Source organism: Oncorhynchus nerka, linkage group LG10, assembly GCF_034236695.1.
Source record: "Oncorhynchus nerka isolate Pitt River linkage group LG10, Oner_Uvic_2.0, whole genome shotgun sequence".
NCBI lineage: Eukaryota > Metazoa > Chordata > Actinopteri > Salmoniformes > Salmonidae > Oncorhynchus > Oncorhynchus nerka.
In genome coordinates, this window is record NC_088405.1 from 75,926,748 (window position 1) to 75,946,052 (window position 19,305).

A 19,305-nucleotide genomic window follows, 5' to 3' on the forward strand; every position below is an offset into this window, starting at 1 on the left:
CACAGTGAAAATCTTTGCATTTCTGGAAACGTAAGACTGTCTTCTTTCCAAAGCTATCAATTCCAAGCATATTCGAGCATCTTTTCGTGACAAAATATTGCGCTTAAAACGGGCACGTCTTTTTATCCAAAAATGAAATACTGCCCCAATAGGACTAACAGGTTAACTTCCTGACTGATTACTTGAGATGTTGCTTCAATATATCCACATAATTATCCTCCCTCATGATGCCATCTATTTTGTGAAGTGCACCAGTCCCTCCTGCAGCAAAGCACCCCCACAACATGATGCTGTCACCCCCGTGCTTCATGTTGGGATGGTGTTCTTTGGCTTGCAAGCCTCTCCCTTTTTCCTCCAAACATAACAATGGTCATTATTGCCAAACAGGTATAAATAGTACCCGCAAAACACCAGTCACAACGTCAACAGTGAAGAGGCAACTCCGCGATGCTGACCATCAGTTGTGCACTGGGGCATCCCACTCCTCTTTCTATTCTGGTTAGAGCCAGTTTGCGCTGTTCTGTGAGGGGAGTAGTACACTGCGTTGTATGAGATCTTTCATTTCTTGGCAATTTCTCACATGGAATAGCCTTCATTTCTCAGAACAAGAATGGACTGGACAGTTTCAGAAGAAAGTTCTTTGGTTCTGGCCATTTTGAGCCTGGAAATCGAACCCACAAATGCTGATGCTCCAGATACTCAACTAGTCTAAAGAATCCAGTTTTATTGCTTCTTTAATCAGAACAGCAGTTTTCAGCTGTGCTAAACTTAATTGCAAAAGGGTTTCTAATGATCAATTAGCCTTTTAAAATTATAAACTTGGATTAGCTAACACAACGTTCCATTGGAACACAGGAGTGATGGTTGCTGATAATGGGACTCTGTACGCCTATGTAGATATTCCTCTAAAAATCTGCTGTTTCCAGCTACAATAGTTATTTACAACATTAACAATGTCTACACTGTATTTCTGATACATTTGATGTTATTTTAATGGACAAAAAATAGCTTTTCTTTCAAAAACAAGTACCTTTCTAAGTGACTGCAAACATTTGAATGGTAGTGTATATATATATATATACACAGTACCAGTCAAAAGTTTGGACACACCTAGATATTCAAGGGCTTCTATATTTGTACTATTTTCTACATTGTGGAATAATAGTGAACACATCAAAACTATGAAATAGGGATCACGTGACCCTTGAACGAGATGGCCGCATGAACTAAGAGCTCCGCACAAGTAGTTTCCAATTCCTAATCTTACCTCCACTCCAAGTTCAAACTCATTTAGCTTTAGTAAGAAAAAGTCATGGCAGCTACAAAAGGCGACACTACAGGTGTAGCTTCAGAAAAAACTAGTGCCATTAGCCAGGAGCAAGAGAACCCGCTCCCCCCCAAGGCACAATGAATGCCAACCTCGCACTCTGTCTAAGACATCCTTTCTTGAGATCCCAACGTACAGAACTAAACACCAAATTAGATGCCATTAACTCTCAGCTCAGTGCGATAGGGGGCAAGGTGACAATCCTGGAAAACGCTTTGCCTGACATCCAACAACAAGATAACCATAAACGCGGGGCGCCTGGACGAGGCAGAGGGGCGAATCCTATCCATGGAAAACTTATTGACAGATGCCATGGAAACATTAGCATATGCTAAAAAGAAAACCGAGCATCTGGAAGAGAAAACAGAGGACCTGGAAAACAGGGGGCGAAGGAATAATTGTGTTCTATTCAATCTGGGCGAAAAAGAAGAGGGAAACATGCCACTGATCCGCTACCTGCAAGACAAACTTCCCGAGTGGCTCCACCTGTCCACCGACAGGCCCATAGAACACGAGAGAGCTCACCGAGCACTGAGTCCCCCACCAGCAGCCAGACAACCACCGCGCCCAATCATCATACGTTTCCTGAGATTCACCGACAGGGAACGAGTCCTACAGGCGGCGAAAAACAACACCATCACAGTGGGAAACGCCAAACTCGCTTTACACCAGGACCTGTCAGCTGGAATACGCCGAAAGCGCCGAGAGTTTGACGAAGTGAAGAAACACTCAATTGACCGAGGCATCTTCAGGGGATTCAAATACCCAAACGAGCTCAGGATTCTTCACCAAGGAGCCTTGCAACACTTCGAAACTCCCAAAGAGGCAAAACTTTTTTTGAAAGACAATCCTGGTCAATGAGAAACAGACCAATAAATGCGATTAATGCCATTACTAAAGGAGGTAAGACAACATATAGCCGATATCCAAAGACCCACCCCCTAAATGTCATTATAGCCATCCAATTTATATTTATTTTCCTTTAACTGAGAGGGATGGGCTCTATAGCCTAACCTAGGCCTACTAATGTTTCAGCCTACTTTTATTTCCCTGTTTTTTTGTTGCTATTATTACTCGGGGTTCCTTATGTCCCTTGGGGGAGGTATATGTAGGCTGGGCTATTGATTTGATTTTTCTCCCCTCTTTTAGTGTGGTCTGGACGAGGGCAACTGTGTCATTTACTCAATGCGGGGTGGAGAGGATAAGGCATTTCTTTGGTGGGGAGAGGGAGACATTGTGCGTTGCTAACTGTTCCCGGTTTTTGTTTTATTCGGAACACAGAATTGAGACTGAGCGGGGGGGTAATAGATCCAACGGGAAGTGTCGAGTTGTTTGGGAACTCGGCTGGGGTGTTCAGAAATTATTATTTTATGTACACCATTTATTTTCATTTTATGTGAACGCAGCTGTAAAACTACTATCCACTTTTACCCAGCGATGACTTGCACTAAAGTTCGATTACTGTTCGATGATGATGACTAGTACCTTAAATCTATTGACATGGAACTGCCATGGTCTAGGGCATGCAATAAAACGGAAAAAGATACTATGTGCTCTAAAAAAGGAAAAAGCAGACATCGCGCTATTACAAGAGACACACCTCTGTGATGCTGAACATGCCAAACTCCGCAGAGCTTGGGTGGGACAGGTGTATTTCTCATCTTTCAAATCAAACAGTAGAGGCACAGCCATACTTATCCATAAAAATGTTCCATTCATAATTGACAAAAACATATCTGATCCGAAGGGGAGATTTATTTTGATAACTGGGTCACTATAGGGTCAACCAATTACTGTATTAAACATATACGCCCCTAACACAGATACTCCTGCCTTCATGTCAAAAATGATAACCCTGTTCAATGAGCATTATGTCTCCTTTGGCGTGGTGGCCGGAGATTTTAATTGTACCCTTAACCCAACCCTAGACAAATCATCTCAAGTCCCCACCACAAATCCTAGCTCTGCAAAGATGTTGAACTCTCTTACTAAAGAGATGGGACTGATAGATATCTGGAGAGAGACTAATAGCTCATCTATGGACTATACATACTACTCTAATGTCCATAACACCTACTCCCGTATAGATGACATTTTTATCCCAAAAGGTTTCATAAATTCAGCCACATGTACAATCGGACCCATAGCACTTTCCGATCACGCCTTTGTCCACCTCCGCTTTGACCTCTGCAAAAAAATCCCAAGGTCAAAGAGCTGGAATTTTAACACCTCCATGCTATCCAATGAAGTGTTCTATACATTGGTAACTACATGGATAGACAACTACACACAAGACAATAAAGATTCTCCTGTTTCTCCGGCCACAATGTGGGACGCTGCTAAAGCCACACTAAGAGGTCATCTAATCGCATATGCTTCCTCTAAGAAAAAAGCAATGGAAGCACACAGGCTAGATCTTGAGAGGGAGCTGGAATGCTGTGAAAAAATACATAAACAATCCCCAGACAGCACCTCCTGGAGTCATCTTAAAGCAGCCAATGCCAAACTGAATTTGGACTTACACTTAAAGTTTTCTTTACTAAACAGAAATACCATGAGTATAGCAATAGGCCCAGTAGATTGCTTGCTTACCAATTAAAAAAGGAGCAGTCAGAGCGTACAATCATGGCTATCCGAACAGCAGAGGACGAGGTCACATATGACCCAAAAAAATATCAATTTAACTTTTCATGATTTTTACTGCAAACTATACACCTCTGAGAGAAAACACACGGAGGCAGAACTCCACTCTTTCCTAGAGGGAATCTCGCTACCTAAACTATCAGAGACCGACCAAGAAGATCTCAACTCCCCCTTCACTCCTGAGGAGATCCTGGAGGCAATTACCTCCATGCCACCTAATAAGTCCCCAGGCCCAGATGGATTCCCCAGAGAGTTCTACAAAGCTTTTTGGCCCCAGCTCCGCCCTATATCTTCATGCCAATGCTGGAGGATTTTTGCAAAAACGGAGTTCTCCCAGACTCAATGCACACAGCTCGCATTACAGTGTTGCTAAAAAAGGACAAGGACCCCCTATCCTGCTCGTCCTTCCGGCCCATAAGCTTGTTGGATTTCGACTATAAAATAATGACCAAATTGCTCGCCAAAAGACTAAAATAATAAAAGCGGACCAAACTGGATTTATTACAGATACTCTTCTGATAACATTCGCCGTCTTTTTGATATTATTGATCAAGTAAACGCATAGAAGACCCCTGTCCTGCTGGCTTCACTGGATGCTGAGAAGGCGTTTGACAGGATGGAGTGGAGCTTTCTGTTTTCAGTCTTAGAAAAGTTCCAAATTTTATTAAATGGATCAAATCACTATACTCTCATCCAAATGCCATGGTGACTGCTAATGGACTGAACTGTGACAGATTCCCTCTGGAATGGGGCACAAGACAAGGGTGCTCACTGTCCCCCCTGCTCTACTTGTTGGGGGTGGAGCCTCTGGCAGAGCTGATAAGGAGCAATCCAAGTATTATGGGTGTTTCTGCAGGCGGCCTGCAGCACAAGATTTAGACTTTACACGGATGATGTCTTGCTCTACATATCCAACCCTGAGAAATCCCTCCCTCTCATTTTAGACACAATTGCTCAGTATGGCAAGTTTTCAGGTTATAAGATCAATTTTAACAAATCCACTGTCTGCCCTCTCAATATTACACTCACCAGCTCTATGAAGACACTATGTCCTTTCCAATGGAAAACACAGGGGTTTCAATACCTCGGGATCTTCATAACACCAGATCTGAATAGCCTTTTTAAGGAAAATTATCTTCCACTCCTGGATCGAATCAAGAACGATCTCCGAACCTGGATCTCCCTCCCGATTAGCTTAGTAGGAAGAATTAATGTCATCCGTATGAACGTCCTCCCTAGACTGAACTACTTATTTCAGATGCTCCCATGCTGTCTCCCAGTTTCCTTCTTCAAAACAACTAACCAAAGCATCACCAAATTTATATGGGGCAATAAAAAACCTAGGATCAAGTTTTCCACTCTATCGAAACCTGAATCTAAGGGTGGTCTTGCCCTTCCCTCCCTTCAATTGTACTACTGGTCTGCCCAAATCCGCAACATGCTAACATGGATCACAAACAGACAAGAGTCAACGTGGATTCAGATAGAAGCCCAATCCTGTGGTTCATTGCCCTTAAGCTCAATTATATTATAAATGGGCAACATAGCCAAAACCTTTGTGATTTACAGCACCCTACTAGCGTGGAGGGACTGTAAGAAATACCTGGGCATTTCCTCCCAAATATGTTCTCACTCACCTATAGTAGGCAACCCAGACTTGCCAAAAGCCCTGAGGGATGCCAACTTTAATCTTTGGCATACTCTAGGAATCAGGACCTTTTCAGACCTATTTCATCAGAAAACCACTACACTGAAATCCTTTCAAGAGCTCTGCAGTGAATTCGATGTGCCAAGATCCCTTTTTTTATTTTTTATATCTTCAAATTAGACATGTAATTTCCTCATTTACCTCCAAGAGGAGGTTTAGAACTCAGTTGAATGAAGTTGAAATCCTTCTTGTCACAGCACAATCCATTAAAGGCAAAATATCTGAGAAAGGAGGCTCCTCCTTTACTCCTTTGAAAATAATCTCATCAGTGATGAGTTATGGGCGGAGGTTTGCGACAGGATATACTGCTCCTCTACCAATGTAAAAATGAAAGAATCTAATTACAAATTTTTGTACAAATTTCATTATAATCCTTTGAGACTCCATAGAATGAAAACAGATATGTCTCCTAACTGTAAAATATGTACCTCTGAAAGTGGAACCTATATGCATGTATTTTGGAGCTGTAGAGAGATTGCCAGATTCTGGCAATCTATACATACTGCTGCACAGAAAATACTAGAGGTACAGTTTGGTATGACCCCGTGTATCTATCTTCTTAATGCCCAACAGGACTCTTGATCCTGACAGAGAAAATTTGCTTATGACGATTACATACTTTGCTAAGAAATGTATTCTTCTATTGTGGGCCTCTAATACCCTTCCTACATTTCAAATGTGGATTGACCAGATTGTTGAATTTCTTCCTCTTGAAAAGCTCACTTATGACCTCCACAAGAGACAGCCCAAGTTTGATAGACTCTGGTCTCCACTATTCAACTATATTTCAAACTGGACAGAGTGAACGGGGTGACTAGGGAAATGCTCAGATACATGTTGTGTAAGGTACTGTAAAACCTAAAAACGAATGATTGGCCCGTCGTCTCAGCGAATGCTGGAAATAGCTGATAAGAACCTTGATAGTGCTGCTGCAAGTGTAATATGTTTTTTTTTGTGTTTTTATTTTAATTTAGTTTTTGAGTACGTGTGCGTATGTATGTATGTATGTATGTATGTATGTATGTATGTATGTATGTATGTATGTATGTATGTATGTATGTATCTTTCATTTTAATTGTATTTTAATTTTTTATTTTTTCAAATGTATTATTATTATATATATATATATATATATATAATCCTGTCACATCTGTGAATGTGGAATGTGTTTTGTTGGTTGATTGAAAAACAAGAAAACTTAATAAAACTTTAAATTGAAAAAAACCATTGAAATAACACCTATGGAATTGTCATGACATTGGCCTCTTTGGGTATAGCAAGCCCCATCCCCTTCTCCCTGCCTCCCTCAACTAGGCTGCTATGGTCAGAGAGACATCGTAAATTCCTGAGGATCTCCTCATGGACACGCAGTATAGAGAGAGTAGATTTTCATGGAGAACAAAGGAAATCCTGTTTATATAATAGCCTCAGATATGAGGTGTACATCTAATTGTTGTATAAGATGAATGAGTGAATATGATACTGTTTACACAATTTTACAATGTGATTTTGGACTGTTTAATGAAGGAAAACTCAAAAAGGGGATTGTAGTTAACTAAATCAGAGGACTGCCCCTGAGCCCAGTTAGGGTCAGGCGTCCTGGGACAGCCCCTTTCTGCCTTTAGAAAAATAAAACACTCGGGTTTTTGATCAGCAGACCGAGCTTACCTCAATTACGAAATGGATAAAGGTTGCAGACCATGTTTTTCTCCATTAGGGGAGGACAAAGGTTGTGGACCATTCCTGATTCTTTTAACCATACCACGTGGTTAAACTCTTAGACTATTGATACCGACAGAATAAGAACAAGTCTTTGATATTATTTACTAGTCCGCAGCTAGGATTTCGGTATTATTGAACACGAAGAACGACAACCGCCAAAACATCCACTCTATAACGAAACTAATGAATGTACCTCTGAACTATCCACTATAACCACGATGGAGAGAGAGGGAGAGAGACGGACAATTCTACAAAAGAAACAAACTTTTCACCAGCGATCAAGACGACACACCGAGCGTAAATATATGTATTGATTGCAATTGTTCCCGAATGAGTGAGCGTTCATGTGCAAAGGATTAGCATTTCAATTGTTGTATTTCTCACTCTGTAGTGACTTCTTAGTCGACCACCACTTCCCCTTTTGTCTAACAAAACACCATGCCAGTTTAGCCCACTAGGGCACATTCTCCTATCATTTCTTGTAACCATATTTACAGTTTTTTTTAATACATTTCTGTGATTTACTTAGTTAGTAATAAATAAATGATTTAAGAGAATTGATGTATGGATGACTCATAGTGAAGACTGGGTCCGTGCAGATAACCAACAATTTACAACGTTTGGAATGAGACTAACGTGAGAAAGTAAATAATTAATTAATTCGAAGACTAATTGATCAGATAAAATATCTGAAAAGTTATTTTAGGAAATGATAACTTTGTAATCTGAATATTTTTCCTTGGTGCCTTGACCTCCTAGTTAATTACATTTACAACTGATTAATCATGATCGCGTAATACTAATTACAGAGAATCTTTGATAAAAGGAGTAACTAAAAATATGTTAAACAAATCAAAATATATTTTAGATTTTATATTCCTCAAAGCCACCCTTGCCTTTTTGACAGCTTTGCACACTCTTGGCATTCTCTCAACCAGCTTCACCTGGAATGATTTTCCAACAGTCTTGAAGGAGTTCCCACATATGCTAGCACTTGTTGGCTGCTTTTCCTTCACTCTGCTGTCCGACTCATCCCAAACCATCTCAATTGGGTTGAGCTCAGGTGATTGTGGAGGCCAGGTCATCTGATGCAGCTCTCCATCACTCTCCTTCTTGGTCCACACTTCCGGTCCTTACACAGACTGGAAGTGTTTTGGTTCATTATCCTGTAGGAAGACAAATGATAGTCCCCCTAAGCGCAAACCAGATGGGATGGCGTATCGATGAAGAATGCTGTGGTAGCCATGCTGGTTAAGTGTGCCTTGAATTCTAAATAAATCACTGACAGTGTCACCAGAAAAGCTCCCTCACACCATCACACCTCCTCCTCCATGCTTCACTGTGGGAACCACACATGCGGAGATCATCCGTTCACCTAGTCTGCAGTTGGAACCAAAGATCTTAAATTTGGACTCATCAGACCAACGGACAGATTTCCACCAGTCTAATGTCCATTGCTTGTGTTTCTTGGCCCAAGCAAGTCTCTTCTTATCATTGGTGTACTTTAGTAGTGGTTTCTTTGCAGCAATTTGACAATGAAGGCCTGATTCACACAGTCTCCTCTGAACAGTTAATATTTATATGTGTCTGTTACTTGAACTCTGAAGAAATTAGTTGGGATGCAATTTCTGAGGCTGGTAACTCCAATTAACTTATCCTCTGCAGCAGAGGTAACTCTCGGTCTTCCTTTCCTGTGGTGGTCCTCATGAGAGCCAGTTTCATCATATCGCTTGAAAGAAAATTCTGTATTGACTGACCTTGAATGTCTCAAAGGAATGATGGATTGTCGTTTCACTTTGCTTATTTGAGCTGTTCTTGCCATAATATGGATTTGGTATTTTACCAAATAGGCTTCTGTATTCCACCCCTACCTTGTCACAACACAATTGATTGGCTCAAACGCATTAAGACAAGAAATTCCACAAATTCACTTTTAACAACGCACAAATGCAAAAGCATTCCTGGTGACTACCCCATGAATTCCTGGTGACTACCCCATGAAGCTGGTTGAGAGAATGCCAAGAGTGTGCAAAGTTGTCATCAAGGCAAAATACATTCAAATATAAAATATATTTTGATTTTTTTCAACACTTTTTTTGGTTACTACATGATTTCATGTGTGTTATTTAATAGTTTTGATGTCTTCTTCACTACTATTCTACAATGTAGAAAATAGTAAAAATAAAGAAAAACCCATGAATGAGTAGGTGTGTTCAAACTTTTGACTGGTACTGTATATATATATAAATTGACATACAGTTGAAGTCGGATGTTTACATACACCTTAGCCAAATACATTTCAACTCAGTTTTTCACTATTTCTTACATTTAATCCTAGTAAAGAGTCCCTGTTTTAGGTCAAGTAGGATCACCACTTTATTTTACGAATGTGAAATGTCAGAATAATAGTAGAGAGAATGATTTATTTCAGTTTTCTTTTTCTTTCATCACATTCCCAGTGGGTCAGAAGTTTACATACACTCAATTAGTATTTGGTCGCATTGCCTTTAAATTGTTAAACTTGGGTCAAACGTTTCCAGTAGCCTTCCACAAGCTTCCCACAATACGAGTCACATCTGGAAAAAGCTGTAACCATCCCTACGGTGAAGCATGGTGGTGAAGCATGGTGGAGGCAGCATCATGCTGTGGGGATGTTTTTCAGCGACAGGGACTGATAGACTAGTCAGGATCAAGGTAATGATGAATGGAGCAAAGAACAGAGAGATCCTTGATGAAAACCTGCTCCAGAGCGCTCAGGGCCGCAGACTGGGGCAAAGGTTCACCTTCCAACAGGACAACAACCCCAAACACACAGCCAAGGCAACACAGGAGTGGCTTTGGGACAAGTCTCTGAAGATCCTTGTGTGGCCCAGCCAGAGCCCGGACTTGAACCCAATCGAACATTGCTGGAAAGACCTGAAAGTAGCTGTGCAGCGACACTCCCCATGCATCCTGACAGAGCTTAGAGGATCTGCAGAGAAGAATGGGAGAAACTCCCCAAATCGAGTTGTGCCTAGCTTGTAGCATGATACCCTTAGAAGACTTGAGGCTGTAATCGCTGCCAAAGGTGCTTCAACAAAGTACTGAGTAAAGGAGGGTCTAAATACTTATGTAAATGTTATATTTCCTCTTTTTTTTATATATACATTTGCAAAACTTTCTAAAAACATGTTTTTGCTTTGTCATTATTGGGTATTGTGTGTAGATTGAGTGGGGGAAAAATGTATGTAACAAAATGTGGAAAAAGTAAAGGGGTCTGAATACTTTCCGAATGCACTGTGTATATATATATCTTTCATTGTTCTATTGCTCAAAAGTGACTTAGTGAACTGGAGTGCAATTGGCTTGTGCCAACATTTACAGAAGCCAATAATGACACCTTGCCCTCCAAGAAAAATGGATTGTCCATAAATACCCCATTGACAACAATACATTAAACTTTGTTTAAAATTTCTGTTCTCTTTCTTCTGTGACTATGTTCAAGCCTTATAATATGTACAGTTATTAGAGAGATTTGGAAGATAACGTTCAATTGCATAACCATAGCCAAGGCAAACTCCTTCACTTTTTCTTCAATGACAAGTGGATGGAAAGTATGCAACGTTGATGATGAGTACTGCATATTACACAAATAATAGGATCATATGTACAACGCAAGAGATTTCTCCTTGGCATGGTGTGTAAACCATTAAGCCATATCCAAAAGTCATCAAAGGTGGCAGTTATTAGAACTGGGGGGAGAAGACACACAAAAGAGTGGTTCATTAAATTAATGAATTGAAGAACAAGAGAATTTATCTCATTAGGCTCAGTGAGCAGTTTGGTCAGTTGTTCTTTTCAACTGTGATTTCAGAGTTTGGAAAATGTGTCAACTTTCCATGATAACATTGATAAAGTGTTTTAGTGTACCATGGTAAACTGCTGAGCAGAGTAAAGCTAGTGCCTGTGGCCCAGGGTGCCACGCCCCCCACCCCCAATTTTTTTTAAGCCCTCTGGTATAATTTGCCTTACATAAAATACCCTAATACCATTACATAAAATACTGACCTTGAATGCAAACACTGTAACAAGACGTTTAGAATTGATTTATGATTGACCAAACCTACACTACGGGTCAAAAGTTTTAGAACACCTGCTCATTCAAGGGTTTTTCTTTATTTGTACTATTTTCTACACTGTAGAATAATAGTGAAGACATCAAAACTATGAAATAACAAATATGGAATCATGTAGTAACCAAAAAAAGTTTTAAACAAATCAAAATATATTCAAATAGCCACCTTGATGACAGCTTTGCACACTCTTGGCATTCTCTCAACCAGCTTCACCTGGAATGTTTTTCCAACAGTCTTGAAGGAGTTCCCACATGTGCTGAGCACTTGTTGGCTGCTTTTCCTTCACTCTGCGGTCCAACTCATCCCAAACAATCTCAATTTGGTTGAGGTCGGGGGATTGTGGAGGCCAGGTCATCTGGCTACTGAGCCGGGCCATGACAAGCCGAGCCGTACTTGGCTGGCCTGGTTACATACCCACCATAGTTGCTGGAAGTTTGCAGGATAGGACAATGTGGAAGGAAAACATCCGAACCAGCACAGTAGGGTTCGGGTCGGCACTTTAGTGTTAAAAGGGTCAAATGGAGTCCCAAGACGAGGGCTAAAGACAGGAATCACAATCAAGTGGCAGCTTTTGGAAAAATAACAGGCTACAATGATCAATTGGATACTTACCTGTTACTTTTTTTTTTTTTTACCTCTTACATGACATTTAAAACACCACAACTTTACAGAAATAACACATTCTCTTCCCCTAAAATGCTGGTTGTACATCCTGTTGCAATGTTAGTACCACTACACCAGGAGTTCAACAAAACATGCTCTGTAAGTGAGTGGATCAAAATATATTATACTTCCATGGAATGCAGCTCAACGATATATGCTTGTTCAGTTCTCAAAGCTCACAGAAGGAATGAGTTTGAGAAAGAGAGAATCTATGTGGCAATTAAGATGCTATTTCAATGAGGCCACAGTAGCCAAATGAGGCCCTTGGAAAGATCTGAGGGAGAACCATTTGTCCAATCCAACAGTCTGTCAAACCTCTGAAGCACCGCCCTCAAATAATTAACAAACGTTCTGCCTTTAATGTCAGGGATTTTTGATTGATGTCTCTATGTAGGATTGTTTTCTTTTGATACTAAAAGACTTGGGCTGCGTCTCAAATTACACCCCATTCCCTTTATAGTGCACTACTTTTTTTTTACCAGCACCCCATATGGCTCTGGGCAAACGTAGTGCACTATATAAAGGAACACACACAAAGACTTGGTTGCTAGATTAGACACCAATGTTTGTGAACACGGCCATGACACCCTCTCCGTGACCAAGAGATATTGACCGTTCAGTCCCACTGTTTTATTAGGAAAACAAGGTCAACAACGATGAATTGAACTTCCTGGGCCGTGACAAAGACAAGCTTGTGTACAAGCTCAGCTCTACTAGTCCATTAAAATTACATGAATGAAAACAGGTAGCTGAAAGTGTTTTCTCTAGGCTGCATTTTGTTGGGAATTATCGACAACATGATTTGAATTTGGTAAATGTTTATCAAATATGAGTTGTATTTTTTCAATATCATATTGAGCATTTACTGTACGCAACAAGTATCGTTCCAAATATGATCGTTAAAAAGCAAGTATGGGCTTTGCTGAGATGAACTACGGGTAATAGCTAGCTACACAGTGACAGCCCCCTGTCCGTCAATATCTGGCCAATCGCTGGCCAGTGATTGGTGGTCCTGCCAATAAGCTTTCTCTATTTGATGGGCGTGTCTGCTAGAAGCCTTGAGTTGTGATGCAGTGCACCCTGCCCTTGATTTGCATAATTTACAGCGAAGTAAGAAAAAGAGAAAAGCATTTTTGGCTTAGGGTTACTTACGGAGTTTCCACACTTTTTCTGCAGTGTGTTATCGAGAGAGGGGGGTCTGAAAAAGAGGTGGGGGGGATTAATTCAATGTTTAATTTGATGTCAATTCAAAGAAATGTCAAGAGAGCTCTATATTGCTTTATCAGCTGTCAAATCATGTGTATGTGTGTCTGTCTGTAAATCCTTGTGTGTCTCTATATGTCTCACCTCTCCTCCTCTTGAGCGTTCGTCGGCGCTGCTTGTTGACGAAGCAGGCTGCCAGTGTGCTAAAGAGGACAGCAGCTGCCAGAAAACAGATGGTAGCCACGATGCCAGCCACCACCGGCCGCGCCAGCCCCCCCTCATCCACCAATTCCGGGGGGTGGGAAGAAGTCTGGGGGAGATGAGGGTGGGTGTGAAAGAGAGAGAGAGAGGAGCGTGAGGGGAGAAAGAGTGTTTGGGGGAGTGTAGGATAGGAAGAGGGGGAGGGGAGAGAGGGAGGAAGAGAGAGGGAAAGAGAGTGAGAGTGAGACATGACATGACTTGTCTGCCAGGAGGCTATAGGCTTGGAGAGGTCTTTGACCCAAAACAATACTGTGACCGATATCCACCCACAATAATAAGTATATTCGCTTTATATTCATATAGTAAACTAAGCATATTGGTATATTAGAAAGCAAATATTTCCAGTCTAGCCATTAAACATGCAATCTTGTGAGCAAAAAAAGTGTATTACATTGTGTAAATGACTTGAGTAACTCTACATAGCCTTTTGGACTAGGCTTGGACTTTAAGGAGAATGTAACTGATTACTATGTATGGGAGGGCCTGACATCTGACATCTGCAGGCCTCTACCAGTCACCACACCAACTGTGTGTGTGTGTGTGTGTGTCTAGCTAGATCCTGCCAATCACCACACCAACTGGCCGTCCAATTCACCTGATTCAGCGACTCATCATTTATTGTCCTGAATTGATAGACACTTAATGGAAATGGATTAGGAAACTCCTTTCCTCATCTACTATCCTTTCATGACCACAGACTGTCTAGATGACTGGATAGTGAATATGTTCCCGCCCTTCTCATTTTATCTTGGGGAGAATTTGAAATATCAACATTCAGCAAGACTGTGATCAAATACTGTTAAAATATTGTAGTACAAGTATTTCATCAGGAGGGGGCAGCCAAATACTTCCAAGTTTAGGAAGTACATTTGTGAATTATGGTGGAAATTACAAGATTATTTTATAATGCTGTAATTGCATCAAATGGTTGTTTTATGCAACAGAATAAGGGGTTATTAGAATGCTCATTTGTATGTGTTCTACTGAGGCTGGGCCTCTGGAAGATTTACGATGTCTTTGTGTGATACCGCATTCCAGAGCATGAGTTAATGTTTCTGTTCTACAAGGTACCATGGAGAGATGGCTCCAGTATGGAGTTGGGGGGCCAGACACTGGTCTCTACACAATGAGTTCTCATGTTTTTAGAGCAAATACTGTCTGCTGTGAATTATAAGTATCTTTCAGACAAACCTTAACCTTGTGACCCATTCCATACAGTACATCTGTTGTGTGTCATGTAGACTGAAGGAGGATGGACTTTGCTATAAAATGCTGTGGCTCAAACCAGCTCGTTGAGTTCTCAGTGATCACCTCCAGGGGTTATTACCGACCAGCTCCATTACTGCAGTAATTAAATAGTAAAGTCTCTCCTTTTGATTACAATAATTCCACCACAGAATTTTTTGCAGCTCTGGTGATGCTTTCACAGTCACAATTTCTGTGACGATATATTCCCTGTGACCTCCACACCAGAACAACATCACAGGGTAGAGAGTATTTCAACCTGACAGCACTGAAGATGGAAATCTTATGTGGAATGTCCATAGGAGGAATATGAACAGGGGTTTTGTGATGTCATACTTTTCAGGCTGTTCCAGGAAGTATTTGTGCCTGGTCCCAGATGTGTTAGTGCTGTCTTGCTAACTCCTATGGTCATTGTCACGTTTGACACTTAAGAATTGGCAATCCCTCTGGATCTCTTACAATATACACTACCAGCCAAATGTTTTAGAACACCCAACTCATTCAAGGGTTTTTCTTTATTTTTACTATTTTCTACATTGTAGAATAATAGTGAAGACATACAAACTATGAAATAACAAATATGGAATCATGTAGTAACCAAAGAAGTGTTAAACAAATCAAAATATATTTTATATTTGGGATTCTTCAAATAGCCACCCTTTTCCTGGATGACAGCTTTGCACACACTTGGCATTCTCTCAAGCAGCTTCACGAGGTAGTCACCTGGAATGCATGTAAATTAACAGGTGTGCCTTCTTAAAAGTTCATTTGTGGAAATTCTTTCCTTCTTAATGCGTTTGAGCCAATCAGTTGTGTTGTGACAAGGTAAGGGACTGTGTGAATCAGGCCTTCATGGTCAAATTGCTGCAAAGAAACCTACTAAAGGACACCAATAATAAGAAGAGACTTGCTTGGGCTAAGAAACACGAGCAATGGATATTAGACTGGTGGAAATTTGTCCTTAGGTCTGGAGTCCAAATTGAAGATTTTTGGTTCCAACAGCCGTGTATTTGTGACACTTGGTGTGGGTGAACGGATGATCTCTGCATGTGTATTTCCCACTGTGCTTTGCTGGTGACACTATCTATGATTTATTTAGAATTCAAGGCACACAACCAGCATGGCTACAACAGCATTCTGCAGCGATACGCCATCCCATCTGGTTTGTTTTTCAAACAAAACGATGACCCAACTCACCTCCAGGCTGTGTAAGTGCTATTAGACCAAGAAGGAGAGTGATGGAGTGCTGCATCAGATGACCTGGCCTCCAAAATCCACAGAGTGAAAGAAAAGCAGCCAACAAGTGCTCAGCATATGTGGGAACTCCTTCAAGACTGTTGGAAAAGCATTCCAGGTGAAGCTGGTTGAGAGAATGCCAAGAGTGTGCAAAGCTGTCATCAAGGCAAAGGGTGGCTATTTGAAGAATCTCAAATAAAATATATTTTAATTTGTTTAACACTTTCTTGTTTACTACATGATTCCATGTGTTCTTTCATGGTTTTGATGTCTTCATTATTATTCTACAATGTAGAAAAAAGTACAAATAAAGAAAAACACTTGAATGAGTAAGTGTTCAAAAACCTTTGGCTGGTAGTGTACATTTTGTATGATCATTTTATACAGTTTTGTGGGATTTAAATGGGTCATTAAATTACCACTCCACCAAATTACATGACAGATTTTTTTTAACAGGATGAATCTCTACAATTATTTCCCCATTTGCTTTGTTTTGTCATGTTTTCAGTTAATGTCTGCCATATCTCAATTTTAGTCTGCCACTTGCCCCATGCCTCTGTCTCTCAAATCCTAGACATGTTTTGTGTGATGAAGGGGTGTCCATAGATATTTATGCGGAGGTGTGTTGTTCACTCACCTGTACTGGACACTCCTACTGTGTTACTGGGCTCGCTGACCAGTTCCTCCATGACTGCTATGACCCGGAACTCATACCATGCCTCCTAAGTCACACACACCAGGGAGATGAGAGTAAGACAGGGGCAGAGGAAACACTGTATTTGTGTGTGTTAGTGAAACATCTGTTTAATGTTGAACTCTATCATTCATGTTGTAGTCTGTCCAATTCTTCTTAGAGTCAATAAAAACGATTGTTTACAAAAAAGAAACCAGTTTGTTCGTTTTAGGAGGAAATCCACAAGGAAATCTACCTGTCAAAGTGGGCATGAAAATGTTTCGTATCACTAACTGTATTTTAGCAAAGAAGTAAAAAGGCAGAGCAACAAATAGACAGTCCCTCGTGGTCCAATTACCTCAATAGCTTGAGTAAAAAGCGAGCTGCAGGAATGTGCTACAGTATAGGTGTAATGAGTGATAGAGAAGTGTGAGTGGGTGTTGGGAGTCATGCTAGAATAAAGTACCTGCATAGAATGTGGCACCCTATTCCATTTATAGTGCTAATATGGTATTTAGTATCCTACTTGAGCCATGTTCAAAAGTAGTGCACTATAAAATAAATAGGTTTCCATTTGGGATGCGTCCTGTGACTGATGGCTGAATGAGACAAAAAACACACTAAACATTTCACGCCAGGAGCGCAATCCGACATACAACAAAGGAATATAGATTTTTTTCAACGTTGGTGGAAAAATACATTTCTATACTTTAACACATTACTCTCCCCAGATGGTGTACTTATGTGAGACTAAGCATGCATTCCAAATGGCACCCTAAACCCTATACAGTGCACTTATTTTAACAAGAGCCCTATGGGGGAATAGGGAATTTGGTACTATTTGAAAAGCATCCTAAAATGTTTTATGACTTCTTTGAGATATCAGATAGGTTTGGGCTGACAAGGAAGATAAAAAAGTAATTTTCATATACACTGAGCATTCAAAACATTAGGAACACCGTCCTAATATTGAGTTGCACCCCATTTTGCCCTCAGAACAGGCTACATTTTTCGGTGCATGGACTCTACAAGGGGTCGAAAGCGTTCCACAGGGATGCTGGCCCATGTTGACTCCAATGCTTCCTACAGTTGTGTCAAGTTGACTGGATGTCTGTTGGGTGGTGGACCATTCATGACACACACGGGAAACTGTTGAGCATGAAAACCAAGCAGCGTTGCGCATGGCATCTACTAACATACCCTGTTCAAAAGGCACTTAAATATTTTGCCTTGCCCATTCACCTTCTGAATGGTACACATACACAATCCATGTCTCAATTGTCTCGAGGCTTAAACATCCTTCTTTAACCTGTCTCCTCCCCTTTATCTACACTGATTGAAGTGGATTTAACAGGTGACCTCAATAAGGGATCATAGCTTCACCTGGTCAGTCTATGTCATGGAAAGAGCAGATGTTCCTAATGTTTTGTACACTCAGTGTAACATTATATAGTTGGTCCTTTGAAGAACACTTTTTTTTTTAAACACAACTGACTCCCATCCCCAATCATCATACACTATATATACAAAAGTACGTGGACACCCCTTCAAATTAGTGGATTCGGCTATTTAGGCCACATCCGTTGCTGACAGGGGTATAAAATCGAACACACCGCCATGCAATCTCCATAGACAAACATTGGGAGTAGAATGGCCTTACTGGAGCTCAGTGACTTTCAACATGGCACCGTCATAAGATGCCACCTTTCCGTTTGTAAAATTTCTGCCCTGCTAGAGCTGCTCCGGTCAACTGCAAGTACTGTTATTGTGAAGTGGAAACGTCTAGGAGCAACAACAGCTCAGCTCCGAAGTGGTAGGCCACACAAGCTCACAGAACAGGCCCGGCGAGTGCTGAAATGCGTAGCCTGTAAGAATCGACTGTCTTCGGTTGCAATACTCACTACTGCGTTCCAAACTGCCTCTGGAAGCAATGTCAGCACAAGAACTGTTCGTTGGGAGCTCCATGAAATGGGTTTCTATGGCCGAGCAGCCACACACAATCCTAAGATCACCATGCACAATACCAAGCATCGGGAGGAGTGGTGTAAAGCTCACCACCATTGGAGTCTGGAGCAGTGGAAACATGTTCTCTGGAGTGATGAATCATGCTTCACCATCTGGCAGTCCGATAGACAAATCTGTGTTCGACGGATGCCAGAAGAACCCTACCTGCCCGACTGCATAGTGCCAACATAGTGTCAACCTCGCAGTGAAGGGAAATCCTAACGCTACAGCATACAATGACATTCTAGATGATTCTGTGCTTCCAACTTTGTGGCAAGTTTGGTGAAGACCGTTTGCTGTTTCAGCATGACAATGCCCCTGTGCACAAAGCGAGGTCCATACAGAAATGGTTTGTTGGAATTGGTGTGGAAGGACTTGACTGGCCTGCACAGAGCCCTGACCTTAACCCCATTGAACATCTTTGCGATGAATTGGAACGCCGACTGCGAGCCAGGCCTAATCGCCCAAAATCAGTGCCTGACCTCACTAATGCTCTTGTGGCTGA

General features: G+C 41.1%; 1 protein-coding gene across 1 annotated transcript in view; it reads right to left on the reverse strand.

The window, feature by feature from the left end:
* LOC115136006 (protein turtle homolog B-like) overlaps positions 1-19,305 on the reverse strand; it is a 208,455-nt gene that overhangs the window by 27,270 nt on the left and 161,880 nt on the right. The window contains 4 exon segments of the mRNA XM_065023750.1: positions 13,331-13,376; positions 13,526-13,679; positions 13,681-13,691; positions 16,761-16,845. Of these exon segments, the coding sequence (XP_064879822.1) occupies positions 13,331-13,376; positions 13,526-13,679; positions 13,681-13,691; positions 16,761-16,845 (296 nt within the window).